This window comes from Rissa tridactyla, chromosome 6 (assembly GCF_028500815.1).
Source record: "Rissa tridactyla isolate bRisTri1 chromosome 6, bRisTri1.patW.cur.20221130, whole genome shotgun sequence".
In the NCBI taxonomy this organism is placed as follows: Eukaryota; Metazoa; Chordata; class Aves; order Charadriiformes; family Laridae; genus Rissa; species Rissa tridactyla.
The window spans coordinates 11,271,878-11,292,058 of record NC_071471.1 but is presented as its reverse complement, the minus strand read 5'-3'; the positions used below and the strand labels follow the sequence as shown (position 1 = coordinate 11,292,058).

Sequence of the window (20,181 nt, the reverse complement as noted above, 5' to 3'; positions counted from 1 at the left end):
GACTTGCACTCCATAGTTTCTAGTTAAAGCTTTAGCCACAAACATGTCTACCTTCGTGTGTGGTCCAGCACCAGTCCCTCTGAGCGGTGACATACTGAAATGAGCTTTAGCTCAGTGATTCCCTTTCAGATTGAGGCAGAGTAGCCTACAAATTGTGTTTGTAATAGAATATTTTTTCCCTTGCAAATCAGCAATGACTCCCTCCAGAAGTCTGCTAACGCGACGCCATTGCTGAGACTTCAAAAGCATCGGAGTTAGGGGAAAGAGAGTTGTTTCCACGACTAGTGAACCTAAACTAGTACAGTGCTTTGCATTGCTGTCCCAGGGACGCTCCTTTTTCTCCGAGGAGAATTACCCAGCTTGTGCGTGTATAAAAGCCTGTGTCTCCATATGTGAGGGGGGCTGTCCTTGCCTGACCCCGCGCTTGGGTGATGCTCTGCTCAGAATTCAGCAAGTTGCCTTCGACGGGCGGCCAGTTATTTTCGGTGAACGCTGCTATCTTGAAGGGCTTTTACAGATATTTTAAAAAAAAAAAAAAAAAAAAGACAAAGCAAGGTATTTTTGATTGGTTTTCCTTCCTTGTGCAGCTCCAGTGCGGTAATGTCTTTTAAAAATGAACAGATTTTGAAATTTGTAGTGTCAGTTTTTGCTCTTTGTAATATGAATATAATAGTAGTTCCTATTTTAAAAGGCCCTATCTGTGTTTTTTTAAACAATAAGCTTGGCTTGGTTTTGTTTGCTCCGAGTTTGACATTTATCTTCTGTAAACCTGTCCAAATCACTTGCCTTCCTTTTCAGTAGCAGGAGGGTATGAATATTTATCGAAATATCTGCTTTATCGAGGGCTTGTGACGTTAATACCGAACACTCAGACGTGTTTGAGAAGGTTAATCTCCATAGGAGACACCGTTGTTACCTGCAGGAGCACTTTTGCCATCATTAATTTAGATTTGCCCTTCCCGCATTCCTTTTAGATAGATGTGCTGAACTTCAGCTCACTGACCGGCTGAGTGAGGCATGGATGCTTCAGGCCAAGCCTCTTGGCCACATAGGGACAAACGTCAGGAGCTCGTGCAGGATTTTAGAAGAATTTTTCTCGTGGGTGAACACAAGGAACCCTTTCCCCTTTTCAGTGCATAGCTTTAACGCAGACGGCTGTGGTAAAATGGCTGCGCCGTTTGCATCTACAGGGCAGACATGCCGGTAACAGGGGGGGCGGTTGCGTTCCTCTGGGTTCCGTGTCTCCTCCCGAGCTGTTCAGACTTGTTTTTCAGTTTCGAGCCCACTTTTGGGGCCCAGAATATATTTTGAAATGAAAGGCACGGAAAATGCGGTGGTAGGGCCCCGTCTCCCCATCCTGCCAAGGCGTGATTTATTTGGAATACGGGTTTTTGCTAAACGCTAAGGAAAGTTCATTTAGCGAGTGCAAAAAAGGCCGCTTTGCTTAAACCCTAGTGGCGTACATTGAAGAAGTTCAATAAAGTTTATCGTAAGTAAGCGTGTGCTAAATAGGTGAGAAATCAAGGAACTCTAGCAAGGTTTTGGGGGAGAACGGCAGAAGCATGTTCTCCGTGAGGGAGATCAGGGAATTCATTTGTTCTGGACTCAAGTCAACATTCAGTCACTAAGAAGGTTTTGTTTTGGTTTTTTTTTAACAGGCATTGGACCAGGCCTTTTATTTTGCCTTTTTTTTTTCCAAAGCCCTTACAAAATTACTCGCTGCAAACATAATGTTTGTAGTATGTATTTGTCTGCTTTTTTGTGTGTTTATCGCCTATATTGCAGTTCAATATAAATGTTTAATTTCAAACCAGTATTTCAAGATGTGATGGGGAAAACACACAAATGAACTTATTGCTTCTCTGCAACCAGGAAATAAAAAAAAAGAAAAAAAGGTAGTTTTTCTCAAAAACAAATGTAGAGCATGAAAATTATTTAACTTTGATTCACTGAGAGATTAAGCAGCGTAATTCTGAGAACAATGGCAGTGATGGAGCATAGGGGTTTCTGTATTTACAAACTACCTGCAGCCTGGAGGGTTTTTTACAAGCCAATATGAAGGCCATGTCTAAATCTTACATTTAGACGTGGCTAGGAAAAAAATACTATGTTTTTAGGGTTTTCTGGTATGGGTTTGGGGGGGGATTTTTTGTTTTGTTTATGTCATCATAAAAAGTTTTTGTATCGCCATCTGGCAAGTTTCAACTCTGTCTGGTTCACAGTGATACATTTTTATTGTTGGATCTCATTGCGACTGTGTAAATTATGTACGTGCCCCCTTTTAGTTCCAGTCAAGTAAAAACCCAAAAATGATGGCTTTTGGTCTGGCCTTTGCCATTTAAAGGCAGAATCGGGCAGTTCAACCTCATTGTTCCCCGGCCAACGTTATCCCAGGGTACACCTGGTACCTGTGGAAATCTTTCATGGGGCTGTGACAGTAGTTTAACTTAACATTATTTTATCCTTTAAAATGCCCAACAAAGAGAGAAAATAACACAAGACTTCTATATACTTTATTTTTCCTTTGGGGTCGTGTAACTGACACAGACCCCTGCCCGCTCTGCTCTTTCTGCTTGAGAAAAGCAGGCGGCTGCAGCTTCTGCCTTCGGCCCTGGCCTTGCTTAATAACCTGTTAACAACGTGTCTCTTGGTGCTTAGCCGACTGTTAGTGCCTTCTGGAGATCCTAGAATTAGAATTAAGAAAAAAAAAAAAAAGACAAACTTTGCCGGCACGTTAAAAATGAAACTCATGTATTTCCCTGTTAAGTTTACAAAGGAGTATAGAAGAGATTTTTCTTACGGCCCCGTTGTTGTCCCCCCCATCACGACACTCTCGATATTTTTAATTTTTTAATGGTTTCGTTTCTTTGTTCATTTCCAAAGGAAGTCTTTGGTCTGCGCAGCTCTTTAACTGCATATAAATCAGTACCTGACGTTTTTCAAACAAATATACCCAGTTCCCTCATCTTCTCTAACAGGCAGCTAGAATATGAGCTTTATTATCTTTGGTTGTTACGGGTAAAATATCAGCCCCTGACGTGCCGTTTCCTATAAAATTACGTGTTTCTCAGACAGCGACTGAAAAGCGTTACTGATGTGAATGTCTGAAAGATTAGGCCAAAACCATTGGAAAATCCGCTGTTTCTATTGTAAGGCCTGTGAAGATGCAGTCCTTATGTGAAGAAAAATGGTTTTGCCCCCTTATAAAATGCTTAAAAGCAAAAATACTCATGCGTAGCAATTCACGTGGCTTTTCTCATTGCGTGCTCGTAGGACGGACAGAACGCAGGTCCTCCACCGCTGATACCAGGACTGGGGCAGCAGGGAGGACAAGGTCGTCTCGGCCCTCACAACCAAGGACCTGGTCTTAATAAAGGTAATTAATTATGTTATCTGTTTTTCTGTGAGTAGCTCTCCTGAAAGAGCCTGTTCCAGTGCAGTGCCTCTAGGCAGAAAAGGCTGCAGCAGAGCACAGGGCCTTGGCTGAGAGGAAAGCTTCCGTAGACTTGGGCTGGAACACAGAGGGAAAGTTTTCCCCCCAGAATGATTTACTGTGAAATGTATGGTGCGTGCATTGTAGAACTGTACAAACTAGAGCATCCTAGAGCGTTTTTAGAAAACGTTACAGAAATCTGCTATGATTTTTTCCCTCAAGGTGACTCCCGTGGTCCACCAAACCATCACATGGGCCCTCTCTCAGATAGAAGGCACGACCAGAACAGTGGTGGTCCTGATCATGGACCTGAGAGAGGGTTGTTTCGAGGTGGCCAGGAGTGGGGTGATGGTAGAGACAGCAGGGGCATGCCAGATAGACGAGGACCTCACCCAGATTTCCATGATGACTTTGATCGACCAGATGACTTCCGAGACGACTTCCATCCAGATAAGAGATTTGGCCATCGATTACGGGAATTTGAGGGGAGAGGAGGCCCACCATTGCAAGACGAAAAATGGAGACGAGGTGGACCTGGGCCTCCCTTTCCTCCTGATCACAGGGAATTTGAAGGAGGGGGCTCAAACCGTGGGCCTCCTGGTGCTTGGGAAGGACGGAGACCTTCGGATGATAGATATCCACGGGATCCTGAGGACGCACGCTTCCGAGGAAGACGAGATGAGAGGTAAGGATAAATCTACTCATCTTTTTTGGGTTAAAGGGTAAAATGGAGGGAACTCTTTCTTCCTGGTTTCCTTTTCATTAAGGAGTCTATCTGTTTCAGATTTATAAACTGGAAACCAATAAGGAAATGAAAACTCTAATATACCTGAGTATAGAGTCCATAAAAATCATTCAGTAATAGAAGAAAACTTGAAAAATGGTCATTGTACACAGCAGCTTCCGTGTCTTTAAACAGTAAGTAAAGAGAAGGGAGGAAATTTGTAGAGAAGATCCAGTGACACAGGACGAAGATTTGAGACCATTTTGATGAAAATTGAGAGGAGACTTGAAGGTTAAAGTGACAAACCTTCGAACGCTAGAAGTGGATTTTTTGAGACTTTGTCTCCAGTCACAAACCACAGCGTGACTGTAGAGACGGTAGAATGAGACGTAATGTACTTGTGAGGAGCAGGAACAGTGATCCTACTATCAAATACGAGGGGCAGAGCTACCGCATCTCTCGGACTGTTGAGACTATTTTCTCATGGTTTTGCTTGTAGAAGTTTTATTTCTCTTTCTGACTTATTTCTTAACGCCAAGCAGAGAACTCAAAAATAATCTTAATTCATGGCAATGTCCTTGTCATTGCTCGCAATTTCCACCTAAATCGCAAAGGGATGAATTTGCTTCTAGTTACCAATGTAAAGGTGTAGGAATTGTGCTAAATCATCAGGATTAACTGTCGTTGAAATTGCTCCAGATTTACGCTAGTTTAACTGGGTTAAATTTGGCCTCCGAGGTCTAAGCCTCTCACTGACCACCAACTCTATATGTATAAGAACGTGTGCTTGTACAAATATATTGTGGTCTCCACATAATGTGAATTTTGTGTGTTTTAGTTGCCTTTTTAATCATTTTCTTACATTCCTTTTACTTTGCATCTATACAGCTCTTCTTTTAGCTGTTTTCTACCTAGCTCTGTAAAGATGTACCTTCCTTTTGAGTGAAGAGTATGAAAAGAAATGAACAGTAACTAAAAGCAGGTAACACTTAAAGCCATTTTAAAAAAGTAAAGCTAGAGAGAATCCAAGCTGAATGGTCTGCGTTGTAGAGTTCTAAAAGACGCAGCAGACACCACTTTTAGAAGCTCTGTGGAGATTCTCAAATCTTATACTGGAAATGCTTAGGGACTGGAGAACGCTTTATGATGATCCTGATTTTTTTAAAAACCCTTCAGGAAGAGAGTCCAAGGATCTCATGAGCTGTAAATCTGACTTCTGAACTAAGAAGAGTCTGTTTGTCAGAGTACAAGTGTCTGTACAGAGAGTTTGGTTTAAAAGGAATGGGCACGGGGCTGTAAAAGGCCTTTTGTGCTCGCAAGCTTAATGAATTCCTTTGAATGAAGGTGAATTAGGTGCCATTTACTGCAGATGCCGAGGTGCGCTCAAGAATCCCAACCACTCCTTTATCCAACTTGGTTTGGAATTTAGCTCGTAACCGGTGTGATCGAGCCTGAGAGGGAAGTGCGTGTGCGTGTGTTTCTCTCTGCTTTCCCATCCTTTCTGTCCCTGTCCTGTTCTCACTCTACCTGTGCGTGTCACCACGACGCTTCTGCCGCAGAGACTGCCTCTCCCCGCCTGCTCTCGCCTGCGCGGTGCGTAGTTCTGTCCGGTAAGGGCCTAGGTCTCGAGGAAGAAGATGTGAGAGCAGTCAAGCAGGAACCGAGCCCTATGCGAGGCAGGGTTTTACACGTGACTGGTATGACAAAGTGAAAAAAGGAGACACGTGAGACGATGTTAGGAGCTGTGGCTACGGCAGGTGTAGGTGTGATAGATTTCAAAAGTAAACGTTGCCTGGAGACAGAAGGCAAGGTCCTGTTCCTGCTAGCCGTAGCACCCTGTGCTGCATATCTCGATGATTTACAAGCTAAGCAGAATCACACCGTGTCAGTATTAAAATGGGAGACCCCCTAAAGAATGCCCAGAGGACTGTGCTGTTTTCGAGGCTACGCAATATTGCGATGTGGTTACTTGAACCATTTTGTAACTGAAACTGTTCAGTTTGTTTCCCCGAACCATGCAGGTTAATGTGAAATGGTTCGTTGTGCGTTGGCAGCACTCCCGCCGCCCGCTGCCGTACCTGGACGGGCACAGCAGCCTCCTCTCTGTGTCGTGATTGTTTTCTGGGAGGTGCAGACAGACCTATTGTTTTTAATTAAACAAAATGTAAAAGTTTAAAAATATTGTATTGTGTTATGACTACTGTTAAAATATTTAAATTTGTAATTAAAAGGTTAATGTTGTTAAAATTCTAAATAAAAGTATCTAAAGTTTTGCTTGTAATAGGATGCGCTGTGTCGTTAATGAGCCGGGGAAGGGGATGTTGCACGAAGCTGACACCGTCCCAGTATTGTGGTGGTTGCGGTTTGGCCAGTGCGGAACTGGGAAGCAAGGGGAGGTTGGGGGGTCAGAGTGAATGGGGACGACGCTCCGCACAGCCCGTGCCATCACCCAGGGGGCGGCAGCAGCTGGGGGGGCCCTCACGAGGGCTCCTGCACCACCTAAACACCTGCCCTGTGCTCGGGCACAGACAGCCCCCGCTTTGGGAGCTGCGATAACACGCAGGACACGCGGGCGCTTTCACAAGCCCTGCAAGCGTTTAAACTGCTTAATGTAAGAAACAAAACTCCCGGTACTCGTGCAGCTGGCTGTGGGCTTACCTGAAACAGCACTGACGGCTCATTACGAACCGTCCTTCCCTCCGAAGAGCTCTGTCAAAACCCCAGTACGTGACACTGGAGGAGCTATGCTCATTTAAGATGAGATGCAGAACCCAATCGCACCAAATTACTGAAGATGCCATGGTACTTACTTAGGAGGAAATTGCCACCTTTAGTGTTCTAACTGCATTTTGCAAAACAAAGTTCTTCGTTATTGCAGTGGGATAAACTGTTCTTCAGCTGGTAGAACGCCACTGCGTGCCCTGCAGCAGCCGCCCCTACAGAGATTCACTTGCTGAAATTGTAAACTTAGAAGAACGGAACAAAAAAAGAGAACTGTTCTCGGAAAAGCATCCCAAATAATAAGAATGAGATGCTGGAATGTTTTCTTAGAGCCATGACTCTCATTGCTTGTATTTTTTCAGTTTGGTTTCTTCACTAAAGTGAAAGGAAAAAAGGGAAGGGGGAAGTAAGACCACTGCAGTTAAGAGAAATTCACTTAGACTTTTCCTTACCTTAAATCTCTCATCACTCACTGATTGGTTTTTCCCCCCCTTTTCATTAAATGAACGCAGTATATTTGACAATATTTTTCTTGTATGAAAACCCAACGCAATCAACAGAAGGAAATTTGAGGGAAAACTATAAAAATAAATAAATGAAGTGCTCAAAGGCAGAAAATGAGCACGTTTCCACCTACGAATCCTATTCCAGTAACTGTGTGTGCTATAGTGTTAAGTAAAACAGTTCATGAATGAGTTGATGATTAAACTGAAGCTGCTTCAAGTTTTATCCATCTAAATTCTGCCTAAAAAGCGCATTTGTACCATGTTCTTTCTCGTAGCTTCAGAAGAGGAGGACCCTCGAGACACGAGGGCCGGGGCCCCAGGGGGAGAGATGGCTTCCCTGGCCCTGAAGATTTTGGGCCAGATGATGCTTTTGACTCTCCAGACGAAAACTCAAGAGGAAGGGACCATGGTGTTCGGGGGCGAGGCCGTGGAGTGCTCAGAGGTGAGGGGAGCGTTATTCTGCAAGGATAAGGAAGCAAAGGCATTTCTTGGGTGAATGGCAGGATTTTCACGATGTGATGTCTCTTCTCACTCCGGTCCCCTGCATCTCTTCCCGCTCAGGAGGCCGGAAGGGTTTGCTTCCTACTCCAGATGAATTTCCACGCTTTGAAGGAGGGCGGAAACCAGAATCCTGGGATGGAAACAGAGAACCAGGTAAAAAATTTGGTGAGGTGTGTTTTAGATAATAGATTAGGCTTCTACAAAAGATTTTTTTAAAAAAATCACCTCTTTTTCCTGTACCTCGCGTCCTCATTACCAGTCTTTTACCACAAGAAAAGCAAAACGTAGTTCTTTGGACTTACAAACTTGGGAAAAAAATTGACTCTGCAGAATGTAACTGGCTGTAAATGCGACTGTCTCACTGAACAAAAATCATTGTGGCCTCAAAGTCTTGATTTTAAGCTGAATTCCTTTATGGCCCAGAACTGCCCCTTGCCACCTGTGGGTGAATGAAGCGTATCTCGTCGGGTTTTTTTGAGACGTATATTAATGCCAATAGTAATCTTTCTTTTGGATGGCCTCTTCCCTCATGTGTGCAGAAATGATGTTTTCAGCTGCGGTGTCTGACAGCTTAGTGGTATTTGCATTTGTGTTACTAATGGCAACCCCGTATGGGGCAAAGCTGTGTTTTAGGATCTTATGGAAAAAATGAGCACAAAGGACACGTGAATAAGGGAAGATGTGATTGTCTCTGAAATAGATGGAAATATTTTATACTGAAAAGAACACTTTAAATCTGTCACCTCTTTCGTTCTCATCATCTTTTAAACCTGTTTGACCTGTAGCTTTCTTACAACTTGTTTATCTAATACGTGCTTGTTTGCCTGTTGGGATGCGGGAAGAAGCTTTTATGTAATTTTTAACTTAAAATTGTGGGCCAAGTAACATGGAAAGTATGTAAAGTTACATGTGGCCGCCTCCAAAAATGAGGTATAATGATCAGACAAACATTACTTATTATCCTGTTTTTTTTCTCTTCATGCTCAGGTCCTCGTCCAGATCACCCTCCTCATGACGGGCATTCTCCAGCCAACAGAGAACGTTCTTCTTCACTCCAGGGCATGGACATGGCCTCATTGCCACCACGGAAACGGCCCTGGCACGACGGACCAGGCACCTCTGACCACAGAGAAATGGATGCTCCAGGTGGACCTCCCGAGGAGAGAGGCAAAGGTAAAAAGCCCCTTGTATTGAAAACCTTAAGTAACACTGGCAGAGTTTTCCACAGTAGGCTTATCCGGAATTCCTTACCTATTCAGAGGGGAGAAAGCCGAGCTGGTTAAATATTTGATCTTACCAGCTGTGAAGCTGAAGACCAATCTCATAGGAACATACGAACAGAGGGACTTTCTGGGACATCAAATCCAAATCTTCTCTCCAGCATCATATAACCCTCGTCTTCATTTCCCTCTTCAAAAGCAGTTAGTTTTTGGCTCCCCGTTACTCCAGTTGGAAAACTCTCGTTAAAAGCTTTTTTCCCCTCTACTTCTCAGAACAGTTATTTTTTAATATTCATGCTTGTGCTAGCATCCTTTAGCTCAAACATCTGTCCTGTCTCAGCCTTTGTTCTGCTGGACTTAATGAACCCTGACTTTTTTTAAGTCTTTCCTCACGAGTTCTCTACTTGTAAGAGTGCAAGCGTGGCCATCCACTGCCAGACCAGGAGGCCACAAAGCTCAGTAGCTTGCCTTCAACAACAGCCACGAGCAGGTACTAAAGGAAGAGTGTTAAGAACTGTAACTCTGTAGTGATATGTCCCTGAAATGGTGTCTAAACCTATGATGGTCTGTAGATCAGTGTCTCACTGAAATATGATTTTTATATTTAATGGCTTTTGACAGTTACCTTTTGTGTGCTTCTCTAATTGCTTTAAGAATCATATAAGCACCTGACATCCACAACATCCACAGAGCAAGCTCTAAAACTTAACTGCAGTAGACTATGCTTTAAAAAAGTAAATAATGTTTTTCTCTTGTTTAAGCTTATCGTTCACTAATTTCAGTCGGTGATGTCTTGTGTTTTCAGTGGAACAGTTGAAAGTTGATCCCTGTTGTCTCTGAATGCCATCTCTCGTTGCATCAAACTCTACCATTTCCAACCTGAACTAGCTCTTCTCCAAGTCAGAGCTCCGATCTGTTTAATCGTTCTCTCTGGGAGGTCGTTCTGTATCTTTTACTATCCTTATTACTGTGTATATATTGATTTCTGGTTTAATTTATCCTTTTGTAAATTAAAGGGGTAACTAGGAATTGCACACACCACTGGATTTCTACAGTTCACTTGTGTTTGTTCCGTTTTTTCCACTCCTTCCTAATAGCTCCTGATTTCGTATTTCCCTCCTGACCCTACTGAGCAGTCTCATGGCACTGTCACACCAGCAGCTGCTGTAACCCACGGAATACATGCTTTTGGAGTTAGTAGCTGGTTCAGAGCGTATTGCTGTGTGCCACTTCCACAGTCATCCCATTAGCCTTGCACCGGTTCTTCATCCTTTTTCTTCTTATAAATCTCAGGATTGCCGTTGTCTTATTTTTAATGTTCTCTCTCTTTTTTTTTTTTTTTTTTAAAAAGTCTGTTGACTACCAGACTCTGTTAGGTAGTGATCACTGACAGAGAGCCTTCTCAGCGGCTTCCAAATGCTGAGCTGCCAGACAACAGTTGCATTTTTTAGTTGTTAGACCTCTGCTGCGCAGCTTTGTCTTTCATGCCGCTGGATTTCATTCTGCTTCTCTTCTTGTTGTCCTGAAGACCATTTAGTTTTAACTAGGCCGGTCCTCCTCTGCATGGATTGTGTGTCCAGTGTTGTATTAACAGCAGGTTTTATCATTCATTCATTCACGGATGTTTTCAATAAAACTCTGCTGGTGAACTCCCTCTGCATCAGTATTTTTTCCTTTCAGAACTGTACGTTGTGTTTCTCATTCAGCCAGCATCTTCTCAATTCTGTAAGGATTCCTTCTCCAGCTTCTGTAACAATTTGCGATGACTCTATCAAGCCCCTTTATTGAAGTCAAAACAACTGTTAACTACCGCGCTGCTTGTGCCTAAACAACCCATTAATGGACCAAATTAAGTTTAGAACAAGGGCAGCAAGCCTGATGAACAAAACATGAACGATACTTTTTCATATAGGGACTGTGCCACCTTCAGTTGTATTGGTAAAGTCATTTGAAGATCAAAACGTCTGGAATTATAAACTCTAGGGAACAATTTGGTCTCTACTTTACATAGAACCAAGCAGCATCAACAAAAAAAATCACTCATGCTAAAGTGGAGCAAAAATATCTTCATTTAGCTGTAGCGCATGTCCATAAAGCACTGTTACCATTCATTTTTTTCAAAATACTGCTTGTCATTTGCAGCTAATGACTTTGGGGCTTTTCTATGTTAATTTATGTATCAGTATGAAAAAGATCTGTGAGGTGGTGGAAGCCCCATCCCTGGAAGTTTTTAAGGCCAGGCTGGACGGGGCTCTGAGCAACCTGATCTAGTGGGAGGTGTCCCTGCCCATGGCAGGGGGGTTGGAACTAGATGATCTTTAAGGTCCCTTCCAACCCCAACAATTCTATGATTCTAAGAAGTTGTTTCTGGCAGTAAGAGCTCATAAGGCAGTCATGTAGTCCTGGTTAGTAGTAAAATTGAGCATTTTTCCATTATTTCTAGAAAAAAAAAATAGATATCTTGCAATAAAATATACAGAGAAGCACAGATGGTGGTAAAGCCTAAGAACCAGGTACGCCTGGCAGTTCTGAGGAGACACCGTGACTATCACTGTTCTAACTTACTTCATCCAAGCTCCTACTGACTGTATCAGATAGACCCTCCTCTAATTCTCAAGGAATTGCTTGATTGCCGTCCATCTTCTAGTCTGTGATGGAGACACTGTATCTACGTAAGAAAAATCATATACAGAGAGGAGCTGTAAAATTACAGGTCTCAGCTACATCCGGTCTGTGAATGATTACAGCCCAGAAGAATTAGCTAAATACACGGTATGTCTGAGAAAAGGCAGGGCTTAGAATTCAACATCAGTAACTGACTGTGCTTCATTTTTAGGACGAGGAAATTCAGGACCTTCACAGAGAGCGCCAAAATCTGGGAGGTCTAGTTCTTTAGATGGAGACCATCACGATGGATTCCACAGGGATGAGGCTTTCGGCGGAGGCCCTGCAGGAGGCAATAACCCTTCTCGAGGAGGAAGGAGTGGAAGTAACTGGGGAAGAGGAAACAACATGAACTCTGGTCAGTCAAGAAGAGGAGCATCTAGGGGTGGTGGAAGAGGCCGATAGAAGAGGCTTTGACTGGGTCACACCCAGTCCTTGCTGGACAATATTTAAACAGACTGCTACTCTGGACTAGAAAGTAACCCTGCAACACCACAAGCCTGGATTCTTAACTGGGATAACTGAATGTGCATTAGTTCCTAATAAGGGTCTTTTCCTAGATCAATCCATTGCTCCTAGCTGCAGTATTGTAGCTAGCTTTCTGTTTTGTCCTCTCCACCCGTTTCCCTCACCTTCTTTTACCTACTTTGTTTTGTGAAGAGCTGGAATTTTTTTTAAGTGTTGCGAGACATGGAGCACCTCCACAGATTTCAGTTCACCTCCAGACAGAAACTTGTTTCTATATGTACAGTTTGTCAAAGAGTTGTTTTTGTATGAATACAGAATGTAATTTGCGCAAAAATTAACAAAAAATCAACACAGTGTGTGATTCTTTACTCACCTATTGCTATAAAGCGTCTTCAGGCAAACTTGTGTATCAGATAGAGCAACAGAACTACCTCCTGAAATCTCAACCATTCAAAATACTCATAGCTGATTCCCAGGGCTTTTTGGTTTATCACATATAGAGAACTTTCATTTTCATCTTTAGCCACGGCTGTCTACAGATTACAAGTGGTGCTGACGTTAGAATTCCAAAACATGGGAAATCACCGGTGCTTGCTAGTCTACCATCCTGAAAGAGAAAAACATGGAACACCGTTTAGAAAAAGTTGTCATAGACATAGCATGATTATAACCTCGAGTGCCAGCCAAACAGACGTTGTGACAAATGCTGTCATTCTACACTTCACCTGGGCGAGTCAAGTGTTTTTGTTCAGAACAGCATCTGTTTATAGGAGTTGAGTGTCAAGGTTTAGGCTGGGCTGGCCACTAAATGAACGACAGATGCTCTTAGTCCTTCTCCTTCCCCCAGAAGGGGAAGGGAGAGAGAATAAGGGAAAGCGACTTATGGGTTGGGGAAAAAAACCTATAACAGTTATAATGAAATATTAACAATAAAAAAAGAAAATATAATAATAAGAAAATAATGAAATATATGCAAAACCAGTACTGAGCTCCCATGACGATCTCGTCACCGGCCAGCACTAAGACTGGACTCGGTGGCAGGTGGGAGCTGGATTCAAGAACTGCATTCAGAGACACGCACATCTGGATCAAAGGCAAAAGGACAGAGGGTCCTCCTTGGACACCGGCCATTGAAGAAAGAGCTGACCCTCTGATCCCTCAGCTTTTACACTGAAGATGATGCAGATGGGATGGAATACCCTGTTGGTTAGTTTTGGGTCCCCTGTCCTGTCCGCTCCTCCCCTCCATGCTTTTCTGCTTCTGACCCTCCAACAGGGCAAATAACGAAGTGAGCTGGCCTTGGCTGTTACAGCAGTAAGTACACGCCTCCCTGCATCCCATCCCTTGGCATTCACTACAAACACCAGGCCTTAGCACTGCTATGAGTTCATGTCAGAGAGTGCAGTCAGTTAGAAGGGACTTAACCGAACAGCAGAATTACTGAAAATTGGTTTTGTTCTATCTCAAACCAGGACATTGAGTAAGGAAGAAGTTTAGCAGCTTGATTAATACGGATGCATATGTTTTACAGCAGCTGTAGGATACGTTGCTTAATGATACGGGTGTTCAGTAGAGTGTTCAAATGCTTAAGTGCAAACCTCAGTAGTTGATCACTTTCATCTTAACTTTTTTTTTAAGTATCTTTAAGATATTGTTTCCTACTTTTACTAGGGGAGGGAAAGGACGAGGAGGGGTTATTCCCATTTCCCACATTTCATAATAAAGCTGCTTTACCAACCCTGAGTTTCTCTGTTCCCCCTAAATCATTCATATTAACTAACCATCTCCAGTCACCAGGTTATCAAAAGGCTCCTTTAATACCTAAAGCCTCAGTGAAAATTTCATGTAAGTACATATTCTACAGCCAGCTCTCAGGAAGGTCCTGCATTAAAAGTATAGGATATAAGGTCTAATGAAAAGCATCGCTACCAGGCTTCCCTCCTCCCCGCCTTCATGTTATAATGTTGAGGACAATATGGCAATGTAGTTCTATAGCTGACGAGGCTACTGCAACAACACAGCGATACGCGGCAGCTATTTCATCTGACTTCTCACAGACAAATTTCCTAAAGACTGGCTTAAGTTCTGACGCCCTGCCTTAAAGAGCTCAAAGCACAGATGCTTAACTGCCATTCTCTTCGTTCAGTCAGTCACAAGTAGGTGGGTTTTTTTCTGAAGTTTTTAATTTGCAGTGTATAAAATGGCATTTGAAAATTACAGTGATTAACTCTGATCATTAGCCTATAAAATCCTTGTAATGGGGCTCTAGAGAGATAGAACGGTCTTAAAGGAATTAACTGGGAAACAGCTGAGCTGCACCTGGTATGACAATTTCTCCTGAAAGGGGAAAATATGGCTTTTTACCCCTATCAGAAGGGCTTTGGTCACTGTTGGTGTACGTCTGGGAGACAGGATCTATCCTTAAGTTTTAATGATAAATACCAATGATTTAATCATTAGCAAAGGGGAAAGCTTCTCCTCTCTATTTTTTAACAAGCTGTATATATTTTTAGGGGGCCAAAAGTGACTTTTGTCTGATAGTTAGAATACGTGATTTAGACGATGGGCTTTGGTCCTTAATGAAACCACAGTCCTCTACCAAAACAAGTCTGAGTGCACCTAATAATAGGAACACCCGGCTATCCAGACAAGGAGCATGCCTGGTTTTCTCTGATGGCTGGTTAACTCCTTAAACCACTTGGTGTTAAGTAACATTCTTCCTCCAGGGGCAGCTTTTTAAATTAAGTTTTGAAATATTCCACAATCGTGGAATATGCACAAAAAGTCGTTAAGAAAATTAGAGAAGTAGCTAGCCTTTGTATAAAATCTTAGAAGGTGACAGCATAGCAGGAGAGACAGAACCAGCTTCCTAGTCTGTGATACCATGACCCACTACTGGTGGAAAATGGATAAAATTAATAAATGGGAATATAATTCTGTACTCTTCAGGGCAAGTTCTTTTACCAGTGCTGCATGTAGAATCCTTATGCTCTAACCTGCTAGTTTACAGCTCCACCTTGTCTAAGATTTGTTTAATTTGATACTGCTCTTGGGAATAAAATTATATACTATAGCTTAGAAGTTGTAAAAATGAGAGAACTAATTTAATGCTATGCAGATAGCTCTGATCTACATTTCTAAGGAAAAAAAAAAAGTGACCATTAGTGGAACGTCTATACTGACATTTGGTACACAAATAGTTTTATTAAAACAATCTATGTACATTTAAGTACTCCCATTTAACAATTTCAGTTTAAATTCGGAGCAAGTATTAGGTGAATATGCTACACCCTAAGTAGTGACAGCAGATAAATATTGCAGCGTTTGGCTTTATTTTTTATGAGGCACCTATACTCAGTGAGATACTCCCTCGGTTAGGCCTGGTGGTCCCCTGGATCTGCCGTAGTGCAGTATGCAGCCCAAAATGAAGTACCAAGCTCTCAGCAGGGGCTGCCAGGCTGAATTCAGCACCTTCCTTCCGCATTGAAACAGGCTCTAATTAGTAGCAAATCTATTTTTCAAGGTCATGCTGTGAAAAGTCAGCAATTCCTGCCCAAGCTGAGAGAGCAAAAAGATATATATAAAAAATAAAGTTCTAAGAACTGAAGCTACCCTTCTAAAGCCCAAGTATTTGCTACCTTACAGCAGCTGTAAGGCACCAATACCCGCAAAGGCTCTGAACTAAGATTAGAACCTTCCATCCTAGCACTGTCATGCAAGAAGACTACCCTTACAGTTATGAGTAGCCTTTGTGACCCACAGCCCCAGGAAAGTTTGTTTCACTTACTGGATGGTATTTTAAAGACGGTTTTTAAGAGAGAAATGCAGTTCAGTGGACCCAGTATTCATATTCACCACCAGTCCGAGGTGGCTGATGACTGCGCTGTACAGCGACTGAAGCATGTGTTCAGAGCGGAGGGGTCGGCACAAAAACCAGTTAACAGCAGTTAACTATTTTTGAACCTTCACCCCCCACTTGACCAGATTTCGCTACGTCGTCTCCGTGTTTCACCATCCGCCAGCCCTACGCACCTCAGCTGTAAAGACGCTTGCTGTTCACGTTAACGGGCAAGTCAATAATTACATTTCATCGGCTCCGTAATCTCACTCACGTTTCGAAGCAGGCTGCACCAGCCACATGGTCCTATACCGGAGGTAGGGAGGTGGGATGCTGCCAGCTCCCAGCCGGAGCCACTCCGGACCACGGCTATCGGGCTGATTTTGCAATAAGGCAAAATGCGGCGCTCGGGGAGGGCTGGCACCGCCACCGCCACCCCTCAACGCAGCCGACCGAGCTCAGAGAGTCCCCGCTGCCGCTCGTCTTCCTCGGGAACCGGCGAGGGGGAAACCCAGCAGGAAGGCGAAGGACGACAAGCGGTGGAAGACGGCTCCATCCCCATGCCGGAGAGCTGTCTTCGTGCCCGGCGCAGCCGCGGCCCCTCAGTCCCTTCGTCCCGCCGGGCTGCGGCCGGTGTCCCCCCGCTCGGTGGCGGCGGGGGGGCAGTCACACCGGCAGGGCTTTCCCGCGGCGGCGCAGCGCGGCGCAGACGAGGCCGCCCAGGCGGCGCAGGCCGGCGGCTCCCCCGGGCAGTCCGGCCAGGAGGGCGAGGGCGGCGGCGCCCAGCTGCGCGGCGGCGCCCAGCACCGTCAGGAAGGTGCTGCGCAGCCCCAACGCCGCGTACAGGGTGCCGGCCAGGGCGCCGACGTAGAGCAGGGAGCCGCCGCCGGGCTCCCGCAGCAGACGGGCGGGCCCCCGCAGCAGGGCGGCGGCAGCCAGGCCGCAGAGGGAGCCCAGGGACCAGAGCAGGGCGAACTTGCGGGCGCGGAGCAGCAGCAGCGGCGCGTACAGGGCGGCCAGCCCGAAGCAGAGGGCGGCCAGCAGCAGGCACAGCCCGCTGCCCGCCAAGCGCTGCCACCGCGACAGCCCCGGTAGCCAGGGGTCCGGCTCCGCCGACCACGGCCAGCCCCGGCCCGGCCCCGAGGCGGCCGCCGCCGGGAAGGGGTTCAGCGGGCCCAGCCAGGCCCCCAGGCCGCTGCCCGCCTCCTCCTGCGAGCAGCCGGCGGAGGGCGGCGGCGGTAGCGGCGCGGGGGCCGCAGTGGAGGCGGCGGCCGCCTTCGACTGTGCCAGGTACTCCTGCAACTGCCGGCCCAGGTCCGCCATGGCGGGGGCCGGGGTAACCGCTCGCTCGGCGCCGCTACGGCGCGCTACCAGCCCGCCCCGCCGCCATCTTGCGGAGTAGCTGCATCCGGGTCACCGGCTCTCTCCCGCGGAGGTGGGGGGGGGAGCCCGCCCTCACAGGGGGCGGTGCGCGTGCGCCGCCGGCTCTGAGGCGGGCGGCCAGCGGCTGAGGGGAGTAGTCGCCATCTGCTCCCCTCTGCCCTCTGAAACTGCGCCTTATCGCCTTAAAGGAAAGGCAGAGTGGTCTGACGGAAGGAAAACGGGGATCTTGTCAGGGCAGGGGATGGCAGGGGTGGCCATGTCGCTGCTGGAGGGAGAGCTCCTCATGAGGCGGTGGGAAGAGCCTAGCAGCTGTGAGGAATAACGGTGTAACGGTTTCAGCAGCTGGAAGGAAGATGGTGTCACGTTCAAAATGTAGATTGGTAAGAGAAAGGTGGTATTGGAGAGGGATACAGCTCACAGGTAGCCGCAGGGGAAGTTGCAGGTGAGAGGAAGGATTGCCCGGGCCCGGTGGCTGGAGGCCGAGTGCTGGCCGGTGCCATGCTCCCCCTGACACCCTCGGCAGCACGTGCAGTGTCCTCCTCACATGTTCAGTCCAAGCGATTGGAGCTCTCAATCGCAGTGATTGACATGTAAAGTAGAGACTTTACATGTTGGTACCCAGAAACCACTACAATGGGAGCCTAGAGATGTGGAGAGTGACTAAGAGCTTGTCTGTGCACTCAGCCAAATCTGTTTGCTGTTTATTAATAAGATTACCTATTGCCCTTTCCTCAACCAACCGTTAAACCAAAATAAGAACACCTAGCTCAATTCTTCATCCTGGTTTGAATAAGTAATAAAAATACCAAATGTTAATTTAACCTGTATGGTTCTAAATGTTTACAGCAGGGCTGAAAGTTGAGGTGTTTGGACACCAGAGAGCACAGTTTTCATCATCAGTGCCAGGCCTGCAGCAATACTGTGGCCATGGTGAGTCATACTAGGCTACCTTACAAGATGCAAATACAGTTTGAAATCGCTTTTGGGCAGAAGCTCCCTGTCCCGTTTGGTGGATCACTTTAGCATTGATAAATGTCAGAGAGCAGAAAGCTCTTAAGTGCTCAGGGCAAAGTTTGATCATCAGCAAGAAGGGATTAGATTTTATCAAAAACGTCACATTTGGAGGGGTCCTCGTTAGGGTGTGCAATTCCCTCTTGCTTTTGGCAGCAAAGGATGCCATTTAACTGCTTTCTGGGAGATGAGGCACACAGCGAAGCTGTGGGGATGTGCCGTGAGTATCACTGCCTGTCGCGCCTGGCCGGAAGCGCGGCACCTTTGTTCACAGGAAAAAATGTTACGTCAACGAGGTGTATGTCAGATATAACTGTACACCAGGTAGCAGCTTGTGTGGTAAACCCCAATGCTCAGCGTTTCCCCTCTCCCTCCCCAGCCCATGCTCCAAGCGTTACTACCAGATGGGGCCAAGCACCCACCGTGCACCGGGGCCGCTGGCGCTCCGTTCCCCGGCCGGGAGGCGGGTCCGCTCCGCCGCTTCCTTACTCAATATTTTTTTCCCTTTATAGGAAAAATATGCGCGGGGCCGGGGGAGGGGGGAATGCCCTGAGTCACCGGGGGCTGCGGCTGCCGCCCACGCCCCCGGGGCCCGGGCCGGGCCGGGGCGGAGTTTCTGCTGCCCGCCGGGGCTGGAGCCGGAGCCGCTGCGCCCAGCCGCCCGTCCCGACCGGCAGACCCTCCGCCACAGCCCGGCAGCGGCCGGGGGCGCGCCGCCATGACGGGCAGGTAAGGCCGGGGAGGGGGGGAGCGCAGGTCGGTCCCGCGCCCTGGCCACGGTGGGCTCTGTCCGCCTTCACCGCCCCCGTGGCAGGCGGTGGAGGGGTCGGGAACCCGCTCTTTGCCCGGGTGGTATGCGCCCGATAGGAAGGCGGTCGAGGGAGAGGAGGTTTTGCTCCTGTGAGGTTCAGGCGGAGCGGGGCAGGCTGCGGCCGGGGGAGGCCAGCTCCCGCAGAGCTGGGATTCGGAAAGTTGACCTCGTGGAAAAGCAGAGCAAGGGCTGCCCCGCTGTGCCTTACCCCTGCGCGGCCACACGGCCAAGGGCGGGGTGGGAAGACCAGAAGCAGAGTTGGGAAGGTGCAGTCGTGGCTCCAAGCTAGGCGGCCGGCTCCCTCCAGCCGGGGCGTGTGGCTCAGGCGCTGCCAGCCCGCTCCCCCGCCGTGACCCGCACCGCAGCCCCACGCTTCGCGGCCCTTCTGGCTGAGCTGCACGTTGCCCCTCTGCCCACGCATTGGCTCGCCTCTTCTTCGGGCTGGCCTTGGAGTTACATCTGTTTAAATCTGGAACTTGATTCTCCTCCCACACTGTCTGACGCTGGAGAACTCTGTAAAGTCACCTATTTGACAGATGTAAATGAGAAAAGCACTGTCTTCTGATGGTTTGCACAAGCGCCGTAGTGCCTCTGATCACTTTGTTGTACCATCTGTAAAACAGAACCCAGATGTTATAAACCAGTTTGTGAAAATAAGCTTGCTTTTGTAAAATGTCCTGAAAAGCGTGAAGAAGTAATATTAAAATTAGTAGGGTGCCTTTTTCAGCATAGTCATCGTCCTGAATCCTACTACCATTGTTGTAATCTTGAAGCATTGCTCTTCTTGACTAGGAATGCTGAAATGGATCCGCAATAGTTTGTGTATAAGTATTCATTTTTCTTTTGTGTAAAGTCTCGATGTTTGTATAATGCAGCTTCTTATGATTATTCGACATAGATC

At 46.5% G+C, this 20,181-nt stretch overlaps 3 protein-coding genes across 10 annotated transcripts in view; 2 read left to right on the top strand and 1 right to left on the bottom strand.

Annotated features, from left to right (window-relative positions):
- WDR33 (WD repeat domain 33) overlaps positions 1 to 12,586 on the top strand; it is a 71,129-nt gene extending 58,543 nt beyond the window's left edge. Inside the window, exons 17-22 of one of the 4 annotated variants that reach the window (XM_054207427.1) lie at positions 3,274 to 3,376; positions 3,656 to 4,118; positions 7,660 to 7,826; positions 7,946 to 8,038; positions 8,873 to 9,058; positions 11,942 to 12,586. In XM_054207427.1, the coding sequence (XP_054063402.1) occupies positions 3,274 to 3,376; positions 3,656 to 4,118; positions 7,660 to 7,826; positions 7,946 to 8,038; positions 8,873 to 9,058; positions 11,942 to 12,174 (1,245 nt within the window). In that variant the 3' untranslated portion in view covers positions 12,175 to 12,586. Of the gene's footprint in view, positions 1 to 3,273; positions 3,377 to 3,655; positions 4,119 to 4,217; positions 6,439 to 7,659; positions 7,827 to 7,945; positions 8,039 to 8,872; positions 9,059 to 11,941 lie in introns of those variants that run through there. The other 3 variants (XM_054207428.1, XM_054207430.1, XM_054207429.1) reach the window with 3 other exon arrangements.
- SFT2D3 (SFT2 domain containing 3) lies at positions 7,823 to 17,512 on the bottom strand. Of its 4 annotated transcripts, none has more exons than XM_054207451.1 (3): positions 16,025 to 17,512; positions 12,611 to 12,844; positions 7,823 to 8,015 (listed from the first exon to the last, which is right to left on the bottom strand). In XM_054207451.1, the coding sequence occupies exon 1, from the start codon at positions 17,396 to 17,398 to the stop codon at positions 16,742 to 16,744; it is 657 nt and encodes a 218-aa protein (XP_054063426.1). In that variant the 5' UTR covers positions 17,399 to 17,512; the 3' UTR covers positions 7,823 to 8,015; positions 12,611 to 12,844; positions 16,025 to 16,741. The 4 variants fall into 4 exon arrangements, with proteins under 4 accessions (XP_054063426.1, XP_054063427.1, XP_054063425.1 ...); XM_054207452.1 differs by lacking the exon at positions 7,823 to 8,015 and adding an exon at positions 9,058 to 9,136; XM_054207450.1 differs by lacking the exon at positions 7,823 to 8,015 and adding an exon at positions 10,395 to 12,098.
- A 120-nt stretch (positions 17,513 to 17,632) lies between these two features.
- The window catches only part of LIMS2 (LIM zinc finger domain containing 2), a 34,674-nt gene continuing 32,125 nt past the window's right edge, over positions 17,633 to 20,181 (top strand). Inside the window, exon 1 of one of the 2 annotated variants that reach the window (XM_054207448.1) lies at positions 17,633 to 17,838. Coding sequence is in view for 1 of the 2 variants with exons in the window: in XM_054207446.1 (XP_054063421.1) it covers positions 19,188 to 19,198 (11 nt within the window). In the remaining variant the exon portion in view is untranslated. Of the gene's footprint in view, positions 17,839 to 19,039; positions 19,199 to 20,181 lie in introns of those variants that run through there. The other variant, XM_054207446.1, reaches the window with a different exon arrangement.